This window comes from Dermacentor andersoni, chromosome 7 (genome assembly GCF_023375885.2).
Source record: "Dermacentor andersoni chromosome 7, qqDerAnde1_hic_scaffold, whole genome shotgun sequence".
NCBI lineage: Eukaryota > Metazoa > Arthropoda > Arachnida > Ixodida > Ixodidae > Dermacentor > Dermacentor andersoni.
Genome location: NC_092820.1, coordinates 20,967,670 through 20,991,587, shown reverse-complemented (window position 1 = coordinate 20,991,587; position 23,918 = coordinate 20,967,670). Strand labels below are relative to the sequence as shown.

The following is a 23,918-nucleotide window of genomic DNA, read 5'->3' as shown; positions in this document are numbered from 1 at the left end:
ACCCCACTAGAGGCGATAACACAATTGATCTTTTACTCACCAGCTGCCCTGATGACATATCAAGTGTGACAATACTGCCCGGAATTTGCGACCACAACCTTCTTCATGTATCCATTTCTATACCACTAAAAAGAAGATCACCTACGAAGAAATTAATCACCGACTATAATAGAGGAAACTTTCAGCTAATCAATCATGAACTCACTCGCGTTTATGAACACTTTGAAAAGTCCTACGCAACCCGTTCTGTGAATGCTAATTGGGAACTCTATAAAAACACGTTGCTGAGCTTAAAAAACAAATATTCAGAGGCATGTATATATACAGGTGACAACACTGGCGACACTGGCGGTGTGTAAGAACAGAAATTTACAGAAACAGAAACAAGTCTTGTTCCGTTGCGGCTGTGACTGTCTTCGCGGTTCTTCTGCGGCTTCTGCCAAAATACCACAATGGCGGCGAGGATGGCATCTTTTCGAGGGGCGTGGCCGTGCCTGCAACTTTTCTGTGCCGTGAGCTGTATTGGGCTCACTCCGCCGCCCCCATTTCTGCCTGTACCCAGCCGTCCTCCTGTTCCCTGGCCTCAACGGCACCGCATGTTCGAGAACTTCCTGCTGGCATCACAAGCATCAGACTTCAAGCCCAAAGCTGTGAGCAGTCTATGTGTGACCGCGTCCAGCCGCGCTGGAATTCTAGTCAAGGTATCAGTTGTTCACGCGACTTCATTATTCCTTATCGACTCAGGATTTTCAGTCTCCATCCTAGCAGGTGATCTTTTTGATAAACATTTTGCCGGACAGGTGCTGCTGTCCGTGCCCCGTGTGAAGCTGTTCGATTATTAAAAAAAGCCTATCTCGTGCGAGGATGCTTTTTTCGAAAGTTGCATACAAGGAAAGCGAAGAGTCCATTCTGTTCTATGCTGTCTCGCAAGGCACATTGCTTCTGGGTGTCACCGCTATTACGGTTCTTGACTTCCAGATTGATGGCTCGTCCCTCCGTTGCCTTGAGACTATAACAGTGCTACCGACGTAGAAGTTTCAGTTCGGGAACCAGTTTCATCTGCACGTCTTTTCGACTCCACCCTCGGCCTAGCCAATGGGTTCGTGCATCGTGTCAAAGTACGGCTCTCGATTCCGCCCGTTGTAGCAAAACTTCGCCGCCTTCCTCTTTCACTCTCAGCTCGGGTATCTGAGGAACTTCATCGACTAGAGCAGTTGGGTGTGATAGAGCGCATTAAAGCTTCAGAATGGGTGTCTCCGATTGTTGTTCAAAAGAAGGATGGAGGCCTTCGTGTTTGTGTCGACGTTTTAGAGCCCAACAAAGCTGTTGTGACGGATAGCTTCCCTCTTCCACACACCGAAGAACTCCTCCTCAGTCTCGTTGGGGCAACATATTTTTCGAACCTAGATCTCACATCGTCCAACTACCAGGTTTTGCTCAATCCTGAAAGTTGTAACTTGATCACTTTCATAACTCACAATGGCCTCTTCCGCTTCAAACGCGTGTGCTTTGTGTTGGCATCCACCCCCGCTGCAGTCGAACAAATGATGTCGAATATCCTTCAAGGATGCTCTGGTGTTTTGTTCTATATTGACGACATCATTGTTTTTGGGAAGAGTGAGCAGGAACACTTGGCCAACCTGACTGCTGTACTGCGGAGCGTTAAGGAAGCAGGGCTCAAGTTGAATAACAAGGGCGTATTTGGCGTACAGGAACTTTCCTTCTTGGGACAGAGGATCACACCGCAAGGCATCCCTCCTTTGCCAGAGAAAATTGATTCCATTACGAATACTCCAGCACCCACTGATCGTACTTGGCTGCGCTTTTTCCTCGGACTGATAAAGCATTATTGCAAAGTTCGTTCCCAGGCTTGCTGAAGTGGTGGAACCAATGCGAGCTCATCTCCGGAAGAACCAGCCATTCATTTGGAATGATGGCATAGACGCCAGTTTTGCCCAGGTGAAGTTTCTGCTCTCTTCCAGCAAAGTTGTGCACATGTTTGATGCGTCCCTTCCGGTTGTAGTGTCTACTGACACGTCCCACTACGGACCAGGTGCTGTTCTTCAGCAAGTGGATGGCCACAGGCTGCGAACTGTTGCCTTTGCTTCACGCACACTTTCACCTGCAGAGAAGAAATATGGAGTGGGAGAGCGTGAAGCACTGGTGGGTGTTTGGGATGTGAGCATTGGCATACATACTTCTGGGGACGGCATTTCACGTTGCACACGGACCACCAAGCTTTGGTCTCGCTACTCTCTTGTGAAGGCACTAGGTGCCGCCCCCTTCGCATTGCACGCTGGTCAGAATGGCTGCTTCACTACACTTATACAGTAGAGTGTCGGAAGGGGTCTGAAAACCAGGTGGCGGATGCCCCTTCCTGCCTTCGAGTTCTGTCTCCACAGGAAAATGTCTCATTTTATGAGGTTGTGTCCTTTGTTGAGCTACCATGCCTCACCAAAGAGCAGTTTCAACAGGCCTTTCCTGAAGACTGCATGTTAGAACAAGTAAAGACCTATGATACCACATCTTGGCCTGCACCTAAGACGCTTTCAGGCGAACTTCAGCCTTTCTTTTTGCTACGTGAAAAATTGTCCGTCGTTGACAACCTGCTCCTGCTTGGCGAACGAATCGTCGTTCCCTTGTCTCTCACACCGCATGTAATTGCTGCTGCCCATGAAGCTCACTTTGGTATAGTTAAAACAAAAACTCTGCTATGAGAATGGTTCTGGTGGCCAGGCATAGACAGGCAAGTGGAGCTTTCTATCCAGAACTGCAGCATATGTCAGATGGCTCACGAAAGTACCAAGACTGCTGCTACTCCCTTGCAGCCAGTACCCTTGCCAGAGCGTCCATGGCAGAAACTTGCTGTTGACATCATCGGCCCTATGGAGAGAGCACCACATAACTGCAGATACGCCATTATGATTATCGACTATTTTTCCAAATGGCCAGATGTTCAATTCTGCAGTGAAGTATCATCCAGCACCGTCATAAACTTTGCTTTCTGTGTTCTCCCGTGAAGGCCATCCGGATGTGGTGGTCTGCGACAATAGGCCCCAGTTCTCATTTGTGGAGTTCATTGAGTTCCTCAAAGATTGCGACATCTGCCTTGTGCATTCTTCAGTTTACCGCCCCCAAGGGAGCAGACTTGTCGAGCGGTTTAACCAGGCCTCCAAGAATTTTTTGCAGGTTTCCATGTTGGAACAGCATCTGATTCGCCAAGCAGTAACCAAGTGTTTGGGCATATATCGCTGCACGCCACATGCCACTACGGGAGTTGCACCGTCTGATCTCCCACACAGACGGCGACTGAGAACACACCCTTACATGTGGGTCACCTGTCACCAGCTTTCTTCAGTGATCCTGTTTCCGAACTTCATCGTCTATGCCAACGAGTGTCACGATCCGCCCGGGTTCATGAACAAGGGAGGGCTTGAGGCACCCTCGGATAGACAGACGCTCCACTGCGTGGTGGTGACAAACGATGACTGACCGCCGAGCAGCTGTGCTCGTAGGTGTTTATTGGGTGCAGTGCCCAATGTTGCCTACCGAGATGGCAGACCAACGAGCCTGGCGGGCCAACGAAGATTATGTCCGAGGGGGCGTCACATGCTTGTTACACCCCCTTACCCCCAGTTTGTTTTTTAATTAAAAAACAAACATCCAAGTTCAAAGTATGAGGCTCTGCCTCCATCCTAGTTGAGTCTACGGTGCCTCCTATCCAGGTCAGTAACAGTCCGGCGGCCTCCGCCGTCGAGTACTCCACCTGGGCACCGGTGTTGACGGGCCGGGTGTGGCAACACCGGGTGCTGCCTGAGACAGCCTCACTCCATCCGGAGGGCCCGCACTGGTCAGCCTTGTGAGTGGTGCCAGACTTGACACCGGCCGAACGGGCGCCGCCTCCGAGGTGTGTGGTGCTTCGCTCGAAGCGACTGGTGTTGCCGCTAGTCCTCCTGCGAGCTGGAACTCTGATGTGGCATTCAAGGGTGCTGGCCAGGTCCCGAGGCGAGGCCTGACATGGTCAGCGTGTCTGTGCCACGTGGCCCCGTCTGGCATGCGGACAAGCAGCAATGAGGCGCTGGCAGGGGCCACCACCTCTCCGGTGAACCAGGGTGGGCCAGGACGGAAGTTCCTGGTGAAAACTGGAGCTCCCGACTCCGGCAAAGGCCCAGAACGGCACCCTTGGTCAGCAGCCAGCTTCTGCTTTAGCTGCTTCAGGAGCAGTGTGGATCGGAGGTCCAGATGCAAGACGTCCAAGGGTGTCTTGACCATCCAACCCCGCAGGAGCTCACAGGGAGCACGACTTGTGACATTGTGGGGCGTGGTCCGGAACTGAAACAGTATCCGGGCAATCTGCATCCGGAAATCCCAAGTCTGGCTCTTCTTGAGCTTGTCCTTGATGGTTTGCACCACCCACTCGGCTGCACCATTTGAAGCAGGGTGGTACGGCAGAACCATCATCCGGCGGATTCCATTCTTCGTCAGCCAGACCAGGTACTCTGTGCTGGCGAAAGCTGGAACATTGTCGGACACAATGACGTCCGGCAACCCCTGGGCGGCGAAGACCCGTTGTAGCGCTGCAATGATCGCGCCTGCTGATGGAGTGGTGACAAGTAGAACCTCCACCCACTTCGAAAAGGCGTCCACCACTACCAGGAAGTAATGGCCCTTGAAGGGTCCGCCAAAATGTTCATGCAGACGGGACCTGGGTTTCTGTGGGAACAGCCACGGGGTGATTTCCACATGACATGAGGCCCACTGATGCTCCTGGCAGATTTCACAGCTCTGCACCATGTGAGCGATGTCCTGGTCCAGGCCAGGCCACCAAACATGGTACCGGGCTACCATCTTGGTCTTTTCCATGCCAGGATGACTGGCATGCAGCAACTGCAGTACCCTGAACCGGAGATTTTGTGGGATCATCACCCTGTACCCCCACAGTAGGCAGCCCTGCTGCAAGCTCAGCTCAGCAGCCTTGTGGCTATAGGCCTGCAAAACCAATTCCTCCCCACGGGACACCACCTTGACCACCTGAGACAGGACTGGGTCCCGGTTGGTCGCTTACGATACCACAGATCTGAAGAGCACCTCCGGGTACGCGTACTCCAGCATGAACACTTCAGCAGGTTCTGTAACAGCATCAGGCACCTCTGGCAGGGACAGGCGGCTCAGGGCATCAGCAGGTCCCAGGTCCTTTCCCGGATGGTAAACCAGCTGGTAACTAAGCTGCCAACCTCAAGGCCCAGCATACCACTCGAGGTGATGTCTGCACAGGAACTGCCTTGTCAGGCCCCAGATGCTCCAACAGCGGCTTGTGGTGCGTGACCGCCTCGAACTTCCGGCCCCACAGATACTGGTGGAAGCGTTCGACACTGAACATGAGGGCCGAGCCTTCCTTGTCGAGCTGGCTGTAGCGTTGCTCTGCAGCATGAAGCCGACAAGAATCAAACGACACAGGGCGTTCCTGGCCATCCTTGTCCCTGTGCGCCAGGACAGCTCCCACGCCGTATGGCGACGCATCTACAGTCATGATGACAGGCTTGGCAGGATTGAAGTGTACTAGCACTGGAGCCTTGATGATTAGCTCCTTGCTGCGCTGGAAGGCCCGGTCCTGCTCCATCCAGACCCATTGCTGACCATCTCGAAGCAGAAGATGGAGTGGCTGTAGATGCTCTGACAGGTTCGGCAGGAAACTCCTGTAGAAGTTGATGAGGCCGAGGTAGCTCTGAAGCTCCTTCTTGTTCTAGGGCTTAGGCACCTTGAGCACAGCATCAACCTTGCGGGGAGCCAGGGCTAGGCCTGCCTGAGAAATGACATGTCCCAGGTGCTCAACACTGGGGGCCAGTAAAATGCACTTTTCCAGCTTGAGCTTGAGACCAGCGTCCTGCAGTCGTGCCAGGACAGTGTGCAGGTTCTGCAAGTGGCCCCCGTCACCAGGATGTCATCCAAGTACACCGCCATGTGCCTCATGCCCCTGAAGAGGTTGTCCATCTCCCTCTGAAATATGGCCGGGGCTGGGCCACATTAAATGGTAAGCACGTTTAGTGGAAGAGCCCCAAAGTTGTTGATATTGTGACATACTTCTGGGAGGCATCCTGAAGCACCAGCTGCTGGTAAGCATCTCTGAGATCAAGCTTGGTAAGCTTCTGTCCACCGGACAACGCTGACCAGAGATCTGCAATCCGGGCAGCGGGTATTTCTCGATGGTAGCGACGGGGTTGATGGTAACGAAATCCCCGCAGATCCTAACACTGCCATCTCGCTTGAGGACTAGTACGATGGGAGCGACCCACTCAGATGTCTTGACGGGCACCAGGATGCCCTCTCGCTGCAACTGTTGCAGCTCCTGGATGACCCTATCCTTCAGGACGAACGGCAGTAGGCGAGACTTGAAAAAATGTGGCCGAGCTCCCTCAGGTACATAGGTGCCAGCCATTGTGCCTGCGAATGTGCCCACCCCTGGCTGGAACAGGGACTTGAACTCGGTCAGGAGGTTGGGGACGTCTTTCACAACACGCAGGCTGGCAACCTGGTACTCTGGCAGACGAACGGCCAGTGCATGAATCCAGTTTCCGCCCAGCAACGTCGGCGACGGCCCCTTGGTTAAGTAAAGGGGAAGGGTTGCCTCCCTTTCGCCAAAGCGAATGCTGACGTGTGCCTGACCCTGGATCTAGGAGAGCTGCCCGTAGTAGCTGCGCAGCATCACGCCCGAAGCCTCAACGGACACGCCAGGGAAGGTATGCTTGAACCGTTTCCCGGCCTTGACATGAGCTGGCCATGACATGACATGAGCTGGCCCCTGTATCCAGCTCCATGGAAATGGGGTGCCCGCAGATTTTGACGGTCAGCATTCATGGCGGCACAGATGACAGTACAAGGCCTGTGTGCCACATGTCGAAAATAGGCATGTCCTTGGCCACGACGTAGAGCCTGGCCGCGGAAGAACTTGAGCCTGCTGCCGCACGCTCCCGCCGCGTACCCTTGCAACGGTTACCCTGGCCGCGGGCTTGTGTGGTACCTGGGCTTGAACCAGGCTGCTGCTGCTGTTTGCTGCTCGTCCTCCCCCTTCGGCATACACGTGCCAGGTGCCCAGTTGTCTTGCACGTGAAGCATTGTGCTTGAGAGAACTGGCACTCTGAGGGGGAGTGAGTGCCACCACAGTGACTGCAGGTACTGCCCTTTGTCACCAACTTGTTGACTGCCGCTTCAGGCGACGTTGAGCCAGTCACACGAGAAATCTCGCTGGCGTCCTTGGTGGCAGCTTCCATTGCCAGCACTGCCTTCACTGCGTCGTCCAGCGAGGGGTCGGGAAGCTCCAGGAGTCGCGTCTGCATGGTGGTGTTGTTGATGCCGCGGACGAAACGGTCCCGGAGCAGCGAGTCCAGTTGGTCCCCGAAGGCGCAGGCACTCGCTAACCCTTGTAGCGCAGCAACGAATTGACCAAGGGTCTCTCCTTCCCGGCGGCTCCAGATGTTGAACAGGAAACACTCCATTAGTGTGGACGGTGCTGGGTTGAAATGCGAACACAGTATGGCAAGCAGTTCACCCAGCGTCTTAACGTGTGGCGTGGCTGGCTTGAGAAGGTCGAGCAAGAGGCTGAAGACGCGGGTCCTGCAGCTGGCCAGGAAAATGTCCCCGCTGTTTGACTTCGGGTGTGTTGTTTGCCTGGAAGAACACGTGGATTTCCAAAAGGACTTCTTGGGCAAGTTGGTGCTTAGATTTCCTAGGTATACTTTGTGGCGCAAAATACATTTCTTGAAAAGGGACAGAAGAAATGAAAACAGTGAAGCACCAAACTACCAACTGTTTAATGACAGCCTGAACAAACGTATAGAAGAAAAGACAACTTCTGCTCATGCGCAGGGAGCCAAGGTGTGACAGAACAACGTGGTCATGATAACATACTTTGGATAAAGCACATTTCTGCGGTATATAATACGATGAATGTATCGCTGACACAATCAGACCCTTTCTTTTTAATGTAAAATGCTTCCAACAACTCCCTTGCAGTTTGGTTCCTACTTTTGCCAAGAATCAATGCTTGTTCAAAGCATGGCGTACAACGACAGGCTTTACAGTGCGCAGGAAGATGCGCCTTGTCACACTTGCCGATACTATTAGCGTGCTCCCTCAGTCTGTCATTAATACAACGTCCCGTTTGTCCGACGTATGACTTGCCGCAATCTAGGGGTATCTCGTAGACCACCCCTTCAACACAGTCCCTGAAATATTTGGCGTGCTGCTTCTGGCAGCCCTGCGGCCCCTCGTGTGTGATCTGGGGGCACAATTGAGCTAACTTCTTGGGAGCCGAAAAGACTACCGGAATGCCATATCTGGTACTACCTTCTTGAGGTTATGGCTCACACGGTGCACATACGGCACTACTTCTGGTTTTACTCACTTTCTTTCCTTCGGGTGCGTTTTCCCACTCGCAGCGCTAGTTTTCAGCTTCTGTAGGAGGGACTCGACCATGGCTTTTATGACAGACTGAGGGTAGCCTGCTATTAGAAGCCTCTCAAGTTGATGGCAAAAACTCACCTGCATCACATGCACACATGACTTGCGCAGAGCCGATTCCAGGCAAAGTAAGGCGATTCCACGCGTCAGTCTTAGAGTGTGCTGAGTCATATTGTAGCAATTCTTTTTTACCTCGAGGGAGGTACGCACAGCAAACGTGATCACTCTTAAGTGTTAGGTTAAGGTCTAAAAACTGCAACGAACTGTCCTTCGGAAGTTCGTTAGTAAACGTAAGTCCTTTTCCGTTTGCTTTAAGAACATCTAAAAGCTGCTCAACCATTTCATGGCATGGCAAGGGGCATCTATTGTCAATAACATCTAAGAAATCGTCAACATATCTAAAAACTTTAAGAACATTAGGATGAGATAAAGTAAAAACACATTGTAGTGCGTGGTCAAAGTAGGATAAAAAAATGTCACATAAAATGGGTGCTACACGTGAACCAATGCAGATGCCCTCTTTCTGCAAAAATATGCCATGTTCGAAAGTTACAAAGGTGCGGTTGAGATAAGCTTCCAAGAGGGAAACAAAATTCGAAGCCGACATCTCCATTTTAGACACAAAATTAGCTAGACACAAAATCATTTTGGCTTGGTGATGGACGAACCTGGAGTGCCTCGAAGCTATCCAGGGTACCTGCAGCTTCAGCCACATGGAATCTGCAGCGTAATGCTGTTTCCGAACCCGTGACTTCGTCGTCTCCACCTCAGCAACCCAACGATTACACCTCAGCAGCTCAACCCGAAGCCTGACCACACTTCGAGCTCCAACGCCAGCTATGTCGGAAGACCCTGTGCTTCAACATCGGGTCCAACCACCGAGGAACAGGGCTCCAGATCGATATCGGGACCACATGTAGCTTGTGTGCTAGGTGCAGATGGGTGCAATGCCAGAGAACTTGAGTGCTGCATGAATTGTGTGCAGACGGTTGTGTCCCTCTGCGAGCAATTTTTTTTTTGTATTGCTTGTTCTAGGCCGTGCTGTATAGTTGTTCCATGCAGTATTATAGTGAAGGGCACATGCCATGTATGGTTGCAGATATTTGTAAATTTTTGTAAGTACTCTATATCTATATAACAATACTAATCTACTAACTGTTACTTACCCTGTTCGTGTAAGGATATGTCGTATATCAGTTCCAGTTTCTGTTTTTCCTTACACGCCGCCAGTGGTGCCAGTGTTGTCACTTGTATATATACATGCCTCTGAATAAATGGGTCATGTTTTGTTGTGACCGTGACTGTCATCGTGGTTCTTCTGCGGCTTCCGACAAACAACAGCCCTCAGTCATTTGTTGTAACTCGTCTGCATTGTTGCTGAATAGAACAATATCATCGGCAAACCAAGTCATTAGATGTCTTCATTTTAGACCGTTTTTCATTGGTATGGATGGTAGCAATGTTACCGGCAGTGGTGCCAGACTCTACCCAATTGTTGTGACACTTCCCGACAGGATTTTTGCGCTACCTGGTTGGCAATGCGCGCTTTGAAACATGACACCGCTGGTCCTATTATTGGTACCCTCATTTTGGACATGCTGAACAAGAATGGTATTGGGGGCGAGCTCCACCACTGGAAAAGCTGGCGCCACCGTCGGCATGACGTGGCATGAAGGATCACGTGGACACAGTGGCCGCGGTTGCTGCTTCAGAAGCACCGAAGCGAGCTGAAAACGAAAGTACAAAGTTGCATCTGCGCTGTGGTTCTGATTAAGTGGTGAGGCTTTCCCACCTTGGGTATCTGCTTGACAACATTTGAAATCGCTATAATAGGTAGTGGCTGCCTTTGGAGGCGTGCAGCATGGTAGGCTTCTGCTCGGTGCCGCAGTGCCGGATGTACGCAACGGAGCCCGATGTCAGCCTTATTCACACGTAGCCGCAGGACAAGAAGCTGCATGAAGTTTCGCTTGGAAACTTAGAACCGGCAAACAGCCGTCCGCTACAACGCGGGTATGGAGCAAGCACAGACACGAGGAAGATTTCTGCTACGGTGCTGGGTCTGGGATGTTCGGTGACTAGCAGAAAACATGCACTGAGACGCTTGCCCGCGCCCACTGCCCGACTAATTTCATGACAGTTCAGTCTATGAACTTGTCGATGCTAGATACTGGCAAGTTCACTGGAATGGAAAGGGAGCAGTAAGAAGCACATTAAACAAAGCATGGCATATGGTCATGTTTGTGTTATGAATTAATGCATTGGATTACGAAAGAGAAACAGCGGGAAATCACACGCTGAGAAGACGGATAAACATATAGTGCAATGCAATTTGAGAAATGATATTTAAACGTCCAAGGCTTTAGAGGGAAAAAACAAGATTGAATCTCCGCAATGGCACATCACAATCACTGTAGGTGTTGAAGTCTCTATAACACAATTATTTTTCAACAGCTCTGATAGCATCCACTCAACAATGGTTGCTTGTGTACTGTCAAATTCTCACATTCTGCGGTCTAAAGCTCATGGCACAGTGCAAAAATGTGCAAGCAACGAAAGCGAAACAGTGCACGGACTTGCATGCAGATGCGCAGTCAGTCGCTGCAAACCCGTGCGATCGCTGCATTGAGGCTTCAATTTGTAATGCTCCATTTGGTTATACAGACGCTATAAGAATATATTTCACATAGTTTTCTCTCAGTGTTTGCCTAGCTTTCACGCAGGAAGCTGGTTCATGAGACTCCATTGTGACGACCACGTGCAGTGGTGTTCACTGTACGTATTCGGTAAAGGGATAGCGTCTGTAAAGGATTCTGTGCTTTCAGTTTGTCCAAGATTATTATTTCAGCAGTAAAAAAACTTCCCTCATTTTGAGAGCACTTACAGAAATGTCCAGTTGGGCTGCCGTGTGGTGTCCTTATTGAGCGTCGTAAGTGAAACCTGTGAGGAGCGCGCCACATGATCCCTCATACTACACAAGGGAGGCCCTTCCGACAGATGGCGACTCCATGAGTCCTTGCCCCCAATACCACTTCGCAACTGCATCAGCATAAAATGTGACAATGTTCCAGTTAGGATTAGATTGTTAAATGTAGTTTCTGCCATTCTTGAGAAAGTGCATAAAAATATTGCCATTCTGGTGTGCTCATGTCATCTTCTCAACCTTGATACACAGAAGGGCACTGCAAGCCTTCTGCTTCATATTGAGAGAATACTTAAGAGCCCCTAAAGGGTAGGGAAGCTAAAAGCTTTTCAGGCTCTACACGATTCAGAGTCCGAAAAAATCTTAAAACATGGGCGAGTGCCAGTCTAGCCAGTTAAGGACTGACAGTGAACAGTCTTTCAGCCAGGAATTTCTGAAAGTGGTAGAGGCAGCAGCATGCATATAGTTGCATTTGCCTACCACCTCTGCAACGTGTGCTTAAAAGGTTAGTTTTCGGTGGGGACAGTTTTGAATGGAAAGTGCAGTATTTTTGCAGTAAAGTTTCACTATTTGTTGGCTGTGGTCCTAGTATGTGCAGATTTTCAGGATCGGTGTGTTCCTTTTTCTCATGTTCATAGAACTTAAATCACTGATCACTTGGCTGAAACGACCTCTGATCTCCTCCCGTTTTTATGAAGGCCGCCATCACCTCCAACTGATCGTCGAGCGCCTCGAGGTGGATGCACTCTGGAGAGCCGGATGCGAGGTCAGTACAGCCCTTTCCTCACAGATAATCTGAGCCTTTTGCATTGCCTGTCAACTAAAATGGCAGCTCGGAACTGCACATTGAAATCAAGCCGATGGCAGAGGTGAACATTCGGAACAAGAACTTCTTGAGCCCTTTGGTGGTGCATGGCAGCAGCAGTTGTCAAAGAATTGGATAATATTTAAATTGATAATTGGACAACATGTCATATGGTTGGGAAGTAAATTCCTATTATAAGACAGAAAAAAACAGAATGTTGACCAAACCGGTGCCATCAAGAGGGTTGACATCTTGTCTTTCACACAGAACACAATGTTCACTAAGCTAAAAGGCTCAAAATCATCGAGCTTAAGTTTGCTTGAGTAATCTGTTCGGGCATCTTGTGTAGGCCGGCGGGAGATTACCATCGTTTCTAATTCGGCCCCCCCCCCCCTTTTTTTTTTGTCTGAACGGTCGAAGATTCTAGGTATTGCCACATTATCATTTTCTTTTGCTTTTTCTGTTTCCTTTTCTCTTTCTGTTTGTAATTATTTGGTGTTATTGCGATAACAATTGTAGGGACATTCCAGGTGAATTTCCGCTATCACCGTTATCTTCCATATCAAGTCCAAGTGCAATAAGATCGTCTCACGCCCTGCGGTGCCTTTTGCCGTAGGGCATCGTGTGCCAAGTCTAGCTAATAGTGATTGCGTTTACCATCTGCCGAATGCTACACCAACGTCTCCAAGACAAACCAAGCGGTCTGCAAGCACCAAACATTTTTAAGCAGATGGCCCATTTCATTCCTTTCATCACTTTCCGCACTTCCATGACAAAAAAGAAAGCTACAACCAAACTTGCCTTTATTATGTGTAGGCTTTATAATGGTTGTGGTCAACAACAACAAAAAAGGCGCCTTTCGATTCTTCTCGTCTGCACTTGTGGGCACGCAACAAATCATGAGCGACAACGATAGCAGCCACGTTTACACTGATACATTAGAAGTGTACCCCATTCATACGCCGACGCTTGTAACACAGCTAAGATATTCGCCCACCCTTAGCGGAAACCTGCTGTATTAGGCTAGTAGTGAAGACAAATGCCGCAGTTTCCGCAGCATGCCTGCCATGTGTTCCTGTGTCACTGGCAGCTAAGCGCGCCCATCTGTTTCTGTCCCCTCAAAGTGGACATGGCTACGTTATTACCGCAAACTTGCCGATATTAACAATATTGCTACAGCATGAGCCAGGCGAGGAGAAGAGGAAGAAGACGTGAGCTGGTGCAGCCTCAGGAGGCCATCTTGACTTTACCATCAATCTCGTCCTTTGAATAAAGCCGGTTTAACATTAACCGTAACAGTTTTGTGGTGGAGGTGCTGGGTACTTCAACCAAGATGACGGAGCTGCTGCAGCAAGTGCCACGCCGGAGCCGACGCCTCGCTCGACTGCCTCCAACACCACTTGAGATCCCGATGTCCCACAGCAGCGACCAACAGCCTTCTCTGGCTGCTCCAGTGCGAACAACCGGTGCCTGGATGCATCAGATGGAGCCCCGCCCTTTCTCTGGGAAATTCGGTGAGGACGTGGAGGAATGGCTCACCCACTACAAGCGTGTGAGCAAGTACAACGGCTGGAACTCCACGACTCAGCTCAACAATGTGGTTCTGTTCCTCACAGACACTGTGCTAGTGTGGTTCGAGAACCATGAAGATACGTTCACAATGTGGGACAGCTTCGTTACTCACCTCACAGAGTGCTTTGGCGATTCCACCACGAAAAGGAAGCGGGCGGAGCAGACATTGCTTCAGCGCGCTCAAGTCCCAGGTGAGACCTGTACTACGTATACAGAGGCGATCCTGAAGCTTTACAAGACTGTCAATCCTCGAATGTCCGAAAGAGGACAAGTTTGGACACCTTCTCAAAGGCATAGCGGAGGATGTTTACAATTATTTAATCGGAAAGGAGAGTCTCGCCTCGGTCGCCGACCTCATCAAGCATTGCCACACAAGTGAGGCCTTGAAGCTGCGCCGTATCACGTCAGAGTTAAGCAGGCTAGCAAATGTCACAACGGTGGCAAGCGTTGACGAAAACGACAACTACAGTTTTCAATTTGACCTTGCGGCAACTATAAGGCAAATTGTCCGCGAAGAACTTGAACGACACACCAAAGGGGCGGATGTTGAACAACTTGGTTGCGCTTCCAACCAACACCAAGAACATGCATCTGCTGTGTCAGCATTGTCTGCCATGCCAGGCGTTGCAGACTGTCGAGTCGATCAGCTGCGACAGCACCGACGTACCTTTCCCGACGACATGACGCACGATCAACGAACTCGTCGAGCTACCACCACGAATCGGAATTCGGAAGATCACATTTATTATTCGCAGCGTCCCAGGGTTGACTCCGAGGCATACAACGTCGGTCGCGCATCGCCTATATGTTACAGCTGTGGCGCCTCAGGACACATTGCTCGTTTTTCTCGCCACCCTTGCCGACACATCCTTACCAGTGAAAAACTATTGTGTTGTTTCGAACGATTTGCTGCTACCGCCTTGGTCGCTGTCACGTATCCCTGTCAATTTCGCTGCTGCCGACCTTTCATCGTTTGACGCGCAAGTCGAGCCACTTACGTCGAGCTGCGCAAAGAAAGATGTACTTGTACCAGGCTCTGTCATGAGAGTAGTGAATGGCGCCTCAAATTTGTGGGCTTTCAATTGTTCTTGCGTCCCTGCCGTTCTCCCGCGTGATATGAGGCTCGCTAAATTTGAGGAGATTACTTACAGCTCCATTACAGTTCTAAGCGAGGAGGAGCAGTCTCATACTAGCGATCCTCAACGAAGCATTTCTGAAGAGCAGATCCTACGAATGATCAACAAGGCACTGCCCTTACATGAGCACCGCGCTCTCGCACAAGTTTTGTGGGCACATCTTTCTGTGTTCGATTTCACACAAGGCGACAAGCAGGCTTCACTCCCGCGTTCTTGTGCTCGCCACAGAATTGACACCGGATCTGCGCACCCCATTCGGCAAAAGCCTTACCGCGTTTCTTCAACAGAGAGGACAGTTATTGCTGAACAGGTGAAAGACATGCAGCGGGAAAGTGTTGTTCAAGAGTCTTCTAGTCCGTGGGCAGCACCAGTAATCTCAGTAAAGAAGAAGGATGGATCGTGCCGGTTTTGCGTTGATTACAGGAAACTTAATGCGGTCACCAAAAAGAATGTGTATCCGCTTCTTAGAATTGATGATGTCATCGATTGTCTACATTCCGCTGCCCACTTTTCATCACTGGATTTGCGATCAGGGTATTGGCAGGTACCCATGCACCCAGACGATAAGGAGAAAACGGCCTTCGTGACACCAGACGGTCTTTATGAATTTAACGTTACGCCTTTCGGCCTTTGTAACGCGCCAGCAACATTTGAACGATTCATGGATACTATCCTCCGAGGACTTAAATGGGAATTTTGTTTGTGCTACCTCAATGATGCGGTGATTTTTGGCAGCACATTGAGTGAGCATAACAGCCGTCTCAATCTTGTTCTGGATTGTATCAAACAAGCTGGCTTGATCGTAAATTCCAAGAAATGTCGTTTCGGAGAAACCGAGACGTTAGTACTTGAGCATCTGGTCGACAAAAACGGTGTGAGGCCAGATCCATGGAAGATTGAGGCAATCAGCTCCTTCGAACCACCGAAGTCAGTGCGGGAGTTGAGGAGTTTCTTGGGCCTGTGCTCGTGTTTTCGTCACTTCGTTCCAAGATTCGCCAATGTGGTGTACCTCCTAACATCTCTTCAAAAAGCCGTCCCTTTCAACTGGGCATCGGCTTGCGATGACGCGTTCCGTCAGCTAAAATTTCTACTAACGTCAGGGCCCATATTGCATCACTTCGATGCATCTGCACCTACGGAAGGGCACGCTGATGCCAGTGGCATCGGCATCGGTGCTGTACTTGTGCAACATCATCAAGGAGCTGAACACGTTGCTTATGCTAGTCGCTCTTTGACTAAGGCAGAACGCAATTACACTGTGACCAAGCAAGAATGCTTGGCAGCTGTTTTCGCTGTCCACAAATTTCGGCCCTATATCTACGGACGCCCGTTCACTATCATTACTGACCACCACGCATTGTGCTGGTTGGTGAATCTCCGTGACCCGAGTGGACGACTGGCACGTTGGGCTCGTCGACTGCAGGAGTACTACTTCATTATTTCCTACAAGTCCGGGCGTCGCCACGCAGATGCAGACTGTCTCTTCCGCCTTCCTCTGATGACGACGGAGTGTGACGAAGACAGTTTTGATGGCTGTTTTGCTCCCATTTCTTCTACATTCCCAGACTCGATGACTTTCAAAGCAGAGCAGGAAAATGACATTAGTTTGGAACCTCTATTTGTAGCCGCATTGCGTCCTGGAGCCACCAGTCGATTTTGTGTCCGTGACAGCCTGCTTTACAAGACCAATTATTCGGCTAAAGGCGCACGCTTCCTTCTGGTGGTACCGCAGAGTCTGCGAACGGACATACTGAGAGCCATGCACGACGATGTGACCTCTGGCCATCTAGGATTCATCAGAACTTTGAACCGGACACAGGAGCATTTTTACTGGCCCAGAATGCGGGACACAGTTAAGCACTACGTCGCCAGTTGCGAACAATGTCAACGCTACAAGCGCTCTACGACCGCTCCACCAGGTCTTCTCCAACCTCTGCCGCCGCCTCGCCTGCCATTTGAACAAGTGGGTATCGATCTTCTGGGCCCATTTCCCCGATCATCTAACGACAACCGATGGGTGATCATATGTGTCGACCATCTGACCCGTTACGCAGAAACGGCGGCCGTGCCATCTTCAACAGATGCGTCCGTTGCAACAATTTTGCTTCGACTCATTATTCTTCGACATGGTCCCCCCCCGTGTGATCATTAGTGATCGCAGTTGTCAGTTCATTGCAGATGCCGTAGAAGAACTGCTTCGTCTCTGCAGTTCGCAGTTCCGTCATTCAACGCCTTATCACCCTCAGACAAATGGGCTTGTAGAACGTACGAACAGAACTCTAACTAACATATTGGCCATGTACGTATTGTCACGTGGTGGTGACGTAGAAGAACACAGTAGCAATACTGTGAACGAGAAAACTAACTTTTATTGGGCGAACTTGTGCCCACAAAACAGGCTACACTTCTAGCACAACGAAAGCGGCGAACACAGTCGGCGATCGTCGGAAATCTGATTAGCGGGTCAAGCGCGCCGGCTTTTATAGATCAGTCGTCGAATGTTCCAGATTAACTGATGGGACCCGCGTGTCTTCCACAAAGTTCGACACCATTCGTGTCACGCGATGAAATCTGATAACACAAGGTTCGGCGACAACAGACACGCGGATAGAAGCGTCGATAACTTTCCAGAAACGTCGGATACATGCAGGCGCGTCCCTCGCTGTGTGATTACAGTTAAGCGGCGAAACGTAGTTGCCCGATAAAGATAAGTACACGTGTCATTACCCCCCTCTTAAAAAGCATCGACCCGATGCTGCTAACAAACGAAAGTAACAAAGAAAAGCACCTCCACCAGATGTCACGTGGTGGTGACGTAGAAGAACACAGTAGCAATACTGTGAACGAGAAAACTAACTTTTATTGGGCGAACTTGTGCCCACAAAACAGGCTACACTTCTAGCACAACGAAAGCGGCGAACACAGTCGGCGATCGTCGGAAATCTGATTAGCGGGTCAAGCGCGTCGGCTTTTATAGATCAGTCGTCGAATGTTCCAGATTAACTGATGGGACCCGCGTGTCTTCCACAAAGTTCGACACCATTCGTGTCACGCGATGAAATCTGATAACACAAGGTTCGGCAACAACAGACACGCGGATAGAAGCGTCGATAACTTTCCAGAAACGTCGGATACATGCAGGCGCGTCCCTCGCTGTGTGATTACAGTTAAGCGGCGAAACGTAGTTGCCCGATAAAGATAAGTACACGTGTCAGTATCTTCCAATCACAAGGACTGGGATCACCACCTATGGTATCATCACCTATGCTTATAATACTGCAAAGCATGAGATGACTGATTACAGTCCTTTTTATCTCCTTTACGCACGTTCACCGCTAAGCTGCATTGACACTATACTACCTTTTGACATTCACAGCGAGTACTCTGTTGCCAAGACGCTTTGTCTTGCCTAAGAAGCCAGGCGTATCGCTCGTCTTCGTACTGTGGCATCGCAACACCGATCGAAAGAGCGTTATGACAGCAGACACCAGTCTGTCTCGTACGCCAAAGGAGACTTTGTGTGGTTGTAGACTCCGCAACGTAAACGTGGCTTATGCGAAAAGTTTTTACCCCAGTACACGGGCCCATCCGTCATTGTAGATCGCTTGAGTGACTTGACGTACGTGGTGGCACGCTTGACGTCGGCTGGTCGTCGGTCTAGCCGGACCCAGTTAGTACATGTTGCCCGTCTTAAGCGGTTTCACCCTACGCTTTCCGAGTGATTTGGACTTGCCCAGCGGGCTTCGTCTGGCAACCGGGGACTGCTACGGCATGAGCAACAGACGTAGACGGAGCCGAGACGGACGGATGCCGACAGCTAAGTTATATTTCTATTTTTATTTCTAATTGCAGCGGCGGGAAATCTGAATGGAGATAGAGCCAGCGTAGAAACGTAGGTTGCAGAGAATTGGAGCGCTGCGAAGCCAGGAGAACACTTAGCCAAAGTAGGGCGATAAAGTAGGTCGTGGCCAACACATAACAGTTAGGACTAAAGGTTTAATAGTTAGGGCTAAAAGTGTGTTTTTTTCTGTCCTTTTTTTCTTTCCTTTTTTTTTCTTTTTTCCCCTGGTTATTGGTTTGGTTATTTAACTAGCTCTCTTTATTCTTCTAGAGATTCCCAGTGGTCTTTATTATAGTTGATTTTTTTTCCTCGCTTTTAGACTGTTCAATAACAGTAGGACAAGAGAATTCATGGGACGACCGGCTAGAAAAGCCAAGGAGGAAGGTGGGGACCTCGTCCAGTGTGAGAGGTGTGAACGATGGTGTTATTTGGATGAAACGACATTCAAAACTGTGGCGGAGGCGGAAGGGAACGGCTTCGTGTGCAGGCTGTGTAAGGTGATTGAGAATTTGGAGAAGCAGCTAAAGAGTGAAATGGCGAGGACAAAGGAGGAACTTGAGAAAGAAAAAACGAAACGCGCAGAGTTTGAGGAAAGGGTCGAGAGGGAGTGGGCCTCAAGAATGGAGGCTGTAGAACGGAAATGGAGTGAGGAGCGAGAGAAAAGGCAGCAATTGGAAAAACAATTGAAAGAGATGAGAGAGAGAGAAGCTGAGAGGGAAGCACAGCAGGAACTGAAGGAAAAGGAAGCAGGAGGATCACCCAGTGTAGCAGAATTGGGGGCGGACACGTTAACGTGGGGACCGCGGGAGACACAGGTACAGAGGGATGAGACGACAGGAGGCAGAGAAGGCGAGGAGGCAGGGAAGACCCAGCCGACAGAGACAGGAGGGACACAAGATTTGCTTGAAGACAGAAAGGTCTGGGTCGTTGGAAGCTCCAACGTATCGAGAATGCAAACAGCACTCCTCAGAACAGTGCAGTATGACAGACGAGTGAAGGTCGAATGCATGCCGGGGGCTCGATTCGAAGCTGTGGCGGAGAGAGCCAAAAGCAAACTGGGTGAAAACAGAGAGGGAAGAAACCTGGTAATTTTGCACGCCGGGGTGAATGACGTCCTGCAGAATAGGGGGCGAATGCTGGGCAGACAGATTCAAGAGGGAGTGGCGAAATTAAGGGCGACCTCTGAGGCGGTGCACATTGCCCTGTGTACGGTCCCAGAGGTCAGGGGACAGGGCCCTTTCATTGAAGAACAGGTAGTGGCGGCAAATGCAGTGATTAGGGAGTTGGGGCGAGCCCTCAGGTGTGATGTGGTGGAGGTGAACAGAATGATTGGGGGGAAAAACTTCCCCCCTTTCGGCCCGGATGGCATTCACTACACTACACCAGCGGGATGGCAGGTAGGAACGAGGGTGGGTCGTAGGGCTCAGGCTTTTTTGCAGGCACGCAGGGCGACCCTGCAAGCCAAAACGTAAAAGACGAAGGACAGGGGAGGGGGGGCAGGACAGGAGCACGGAGGAGGAAGAGGAAGAAGGCAGTAAATGTGGGGTTCATCAACATGCAGGGGGGAAGAAATCGCATTAAGTGGGACGAAATAGAAGAACAGTTACAAACGGAAAATTTTCAGGTATATGGAGGTGCCGAAACCCATTTAAGAGATGAGGAAGAGCCACCATTCATTGCGGGATACACCTGGGTTGGGTGCAATAGAAAAAGGAAAGAACGCAGAGGAGGAGGCCTTGGGGCGCTAGTGAAGGGACAGGACTGGGAAAGGGTAAGGGAGAGCTGCAGTGAGCACATGTGGCTCAAGGGCACCGTAGGGAATGTTGAGACAATCCTGGGAGTTGTGTATCTAAAAACGGGGAATGAGTCGAAAGAGGAAAATGCAAAACATTTCAAATGTATGGCCAAGGACATCAGGGAGTTAGCTATGAAACGGGAGATAATCATCCTAGGGGAGATGAATGCACATTTGGAATACTTTGACGGGGCGACAGATGCAACTGGGCAGATGTTAGTAGAATTTTGTGAGGCTCATGATTTGGTGATAGTTAATACTGAAATTAAATGCGACGGGAAAATAACATGGGAAAGAAATAATACCCACTCGACAATCGACTACTGCCTAATGTCCCACAAGCTGTATGAGCGGATGGGATGGATGGAAGTTGATGAGGAAGGTACAAAAAGCCTGGGGAGTGATCACAAACGAATCAAAATCAGTTTTGGAAGGACAGTACCACTGGTAGAAACTAAAGAAAGGAAAGGTATGAGCAAATTGAATGACAGGCAGCTACAAGAAGTGGCGAAAAACATTGAAAGCATGGTATCCAAGCAACCGCAAAGGGCATGGACATACGACGAGTTAATAGGTATTTTTAAGCTAGAGCTAGAGAAGGGACAGATTAGGAAACTAGGAAGTAGGCAGGGAAAATATAAACCGAAAAGCTGGTGGGACAGAGAAGTTAAGGAGGCCATAGAGCAACGCAAAGATGCGTGCAGAAAACACAGAGCAGCGAAGAAAAGGGGAACCACACCAGAAGAGGTGGAGACAAAATGGGAGGATTACCTTGCAATGAAAAGAGAAGCATTGGCATTAATTCAAGCCAAGATAGCAAAAGTTGGAGTACAGTGGATGTTAGAGATACGGAAAAAAGACAGAAATGCCTCTAAGAAATTTTGGGAACACATAAGGCAACAGAGTAAGAAGACAGAGGTGGTTCAGCACTCACTGACCACACCAGAAGGAACAAAGGTAGAGGGAGAGGAAGCTCAGGAATATATTAGGTTAACAATAGAGGCAACATTTGCAGAGCCAGTGGGTAGCGAAATGGAGAACAATGACAACAGCAGGACAGAATTAGAGGAGGAGTACAGAAGGATGACAAGTAAGGAATGGGACAAAATTGAACACAAGGTCCCCGTGGGAACAGCGACAGGACCTGATGGCATACCTATGAAATTGATAAGCATATTAGGCCAGAAAAGTAAATTAAAATTACGACAACTTATTGAACAAATAGTAGTAGGGGGAGATGTTCCACAGGACTGGAAATCAAGCAGAATGATATTAGTTTACAAAGGTAAGGGAAGCAAGGACAACATTAAATCCTACAGGCCAATAACTATCACATCAGTCATATACAGAGTAGCAATGCAGATGGTGAAAAAGAGAATGGAGGAATGGGCAGAACGTGAAGAGATCTTGGGAGAACTGCAGAATGGATTTAGAAGGAACAGACGGCTAGATGATAATTTATTTGTTATAACACAGTGCATAGAGATAGCGACAGCCAGGCAGAAACCGCTATGGATAGCTTTTTTAGACATTAGAGGAGCCTATGATAATGTAAACCCAGAAAAGTTATGGAGCCAGTTGAGGGAATATGGTCTAGATAGAAAGATGATTGAGTTCCTACAACAAGTTTATACAGATAATGAGGTAGAGATAACATGGGAGGGGGAAACTACAAAGCCAGCTAAAATAAGAAGAGGTCTCAGGCAGGGCTGTCCATTGTCGCCTCTGCTTTTTATGATTTACATGAGCCAAATGGAAAAGAGACTAGAACAGAGCACAATAGGAACTGACATAAGCTATATGCTGGAAGGGCAGAAGGTAGCTCAAGTACTAGCCGGACTGATGTATGCAGATGATATTGTACTGCTTGCTGACACCCGAGTAGAGCTACAGGAACTAATGAACATATGTGGAGAGGAGGGAGAAAAATTGGGACTGCAATTCAGTAGAGAGAAGTCTGGGATAATAGTATACAATGAAGAAAGGGGGGAACCATTGGAAATACAAAGCACTAAGATTGATCATGTTGAAAAATACAAGTATTTGGGCATATGGCTAAACGAGGGCAAAAAGTACTTGGAAGAACAGGAAAAAATTATGATTGAAAAAGCGAAAAGGAACTCAGCTGTAATGAAACATAAGGCACTTTGGAACTATAATAGGTACGAGGTGGTTAGGGGCGTATGGAAAGGGGTTATGGTACCTGGCCTCACATTCGGAAATTCAGTACTGTGCATGAAATCGGAAGTTCAGACATGCATGGAAACGAGACAGAGAAGTGTAGGCAGGTTGGCCTTAGGAGCACACGGGAACACCCCTAATGAGGGAGTGCAGGGGGACATGGGATGGACGTCATTCGAAGGTAGAGAGGCAATAAGTAAACTAAAATTTGAACAGAGACTCCCAGCACTGGGGGAAAAAAGGTGGGCAGGAAAAGTGTACAAATATCTGTACATGAAAAGTTTGAACACAAAGGGGACACTCAGAACGAGGAAGCTGAGGAATAGATACCTACAGCCGAGGGAGGGGGTCCAATGTGGTTCTAGTGTGGGAAAGGAGGTGAAGGAGACGGAAAGAAAAATGTGGGAAGAAAGAATGCTCGGAAAGCCAGCGCTATCAATGAATAGGTCACAAAAACAGGAGATTAAGAGAGAGCTCTTATTTGATAACTCGCGGGGCAGCTCACTATTATTCGAAGCTAGGACGGGGGTTTTGAGAACGAAAACATACAGGGCTAAATTTGAAGACGTGGACCTTCGGTGCACAGCATGCGGAACCGAAATGGAGACCACTGAGCATATAGTGCTGAGATGCACAGACCTTCGCCCAACCCTGGCAGAGGGAACAGTGGCAGATATGGAAGGGGCATTAGGTTTTCCCGGGGAACGAGGGCAAATAGACGAGAAAAGAGTGGCAGTAACGAAGGGGAGGCTAGAGGATTGGTGGAGGAAGTCAAGGGATCGATAACACCATAAATCGGGGAGATAATGTTTCCTCTACTGTGTTAGATAGTTATTTTGGGGGGAGGAGGGGAGTGAAAACTAGGTTAAGGAAAAGAGGATATAAAGAAAGGGGAAAAAGAATAATAATAATAAAATAGGAAGGGGAGAAAAAGGCTAGGTGGCGCCAGCCGCCGCCCGTTACAAAGGGTATAGCCGCCATCCATCCATCCATCCATCCAGCCAGGCGAGGAGAAGAGGAAGAAGACAGGAGCTGGTGCAGCCTCAGGACGCCATCTTGACTTTACCATCAATCTCGTCCCTTGAATAAAGCCGGTTTAACATTAACCGTAACAATATTATTCATTACTGATATGGAAGAAACTGTTTCAATGCACGTAATGTACTCACGAGAAGAAAAAAAATCGCGTTCGGCGCGTTGGGCTTGCTCCG

The 23,918-nt window shown here is 49.4% G+C and overlaps 1 protein-coding gene across 3 annotated transcripts in view; it reads left to right on the top strand.

The window, feature by feature from the left end:
• The window catches only part of LOC126535662 (uncharacterized), a 131,170-nt gene that overhangs the window by 80,916 nt on the left and 26,336 nt on the right, over window positions 1-23,918 (top strand). For all 3 annotated transcript variants that reach the window (XM_055073171.2, XM_050182467.3, XM_055073172.2), the window contains one exon: window positions 12,076-12,143. In XM_055073171.2, coding sequence (XP_054929146.2) covers window positions 12,076-12,143 — 68 coding nt within the window. The remainder of the gene's footprint in view (window positions 1-12,075; window positions 12,144-23,918) is intronic.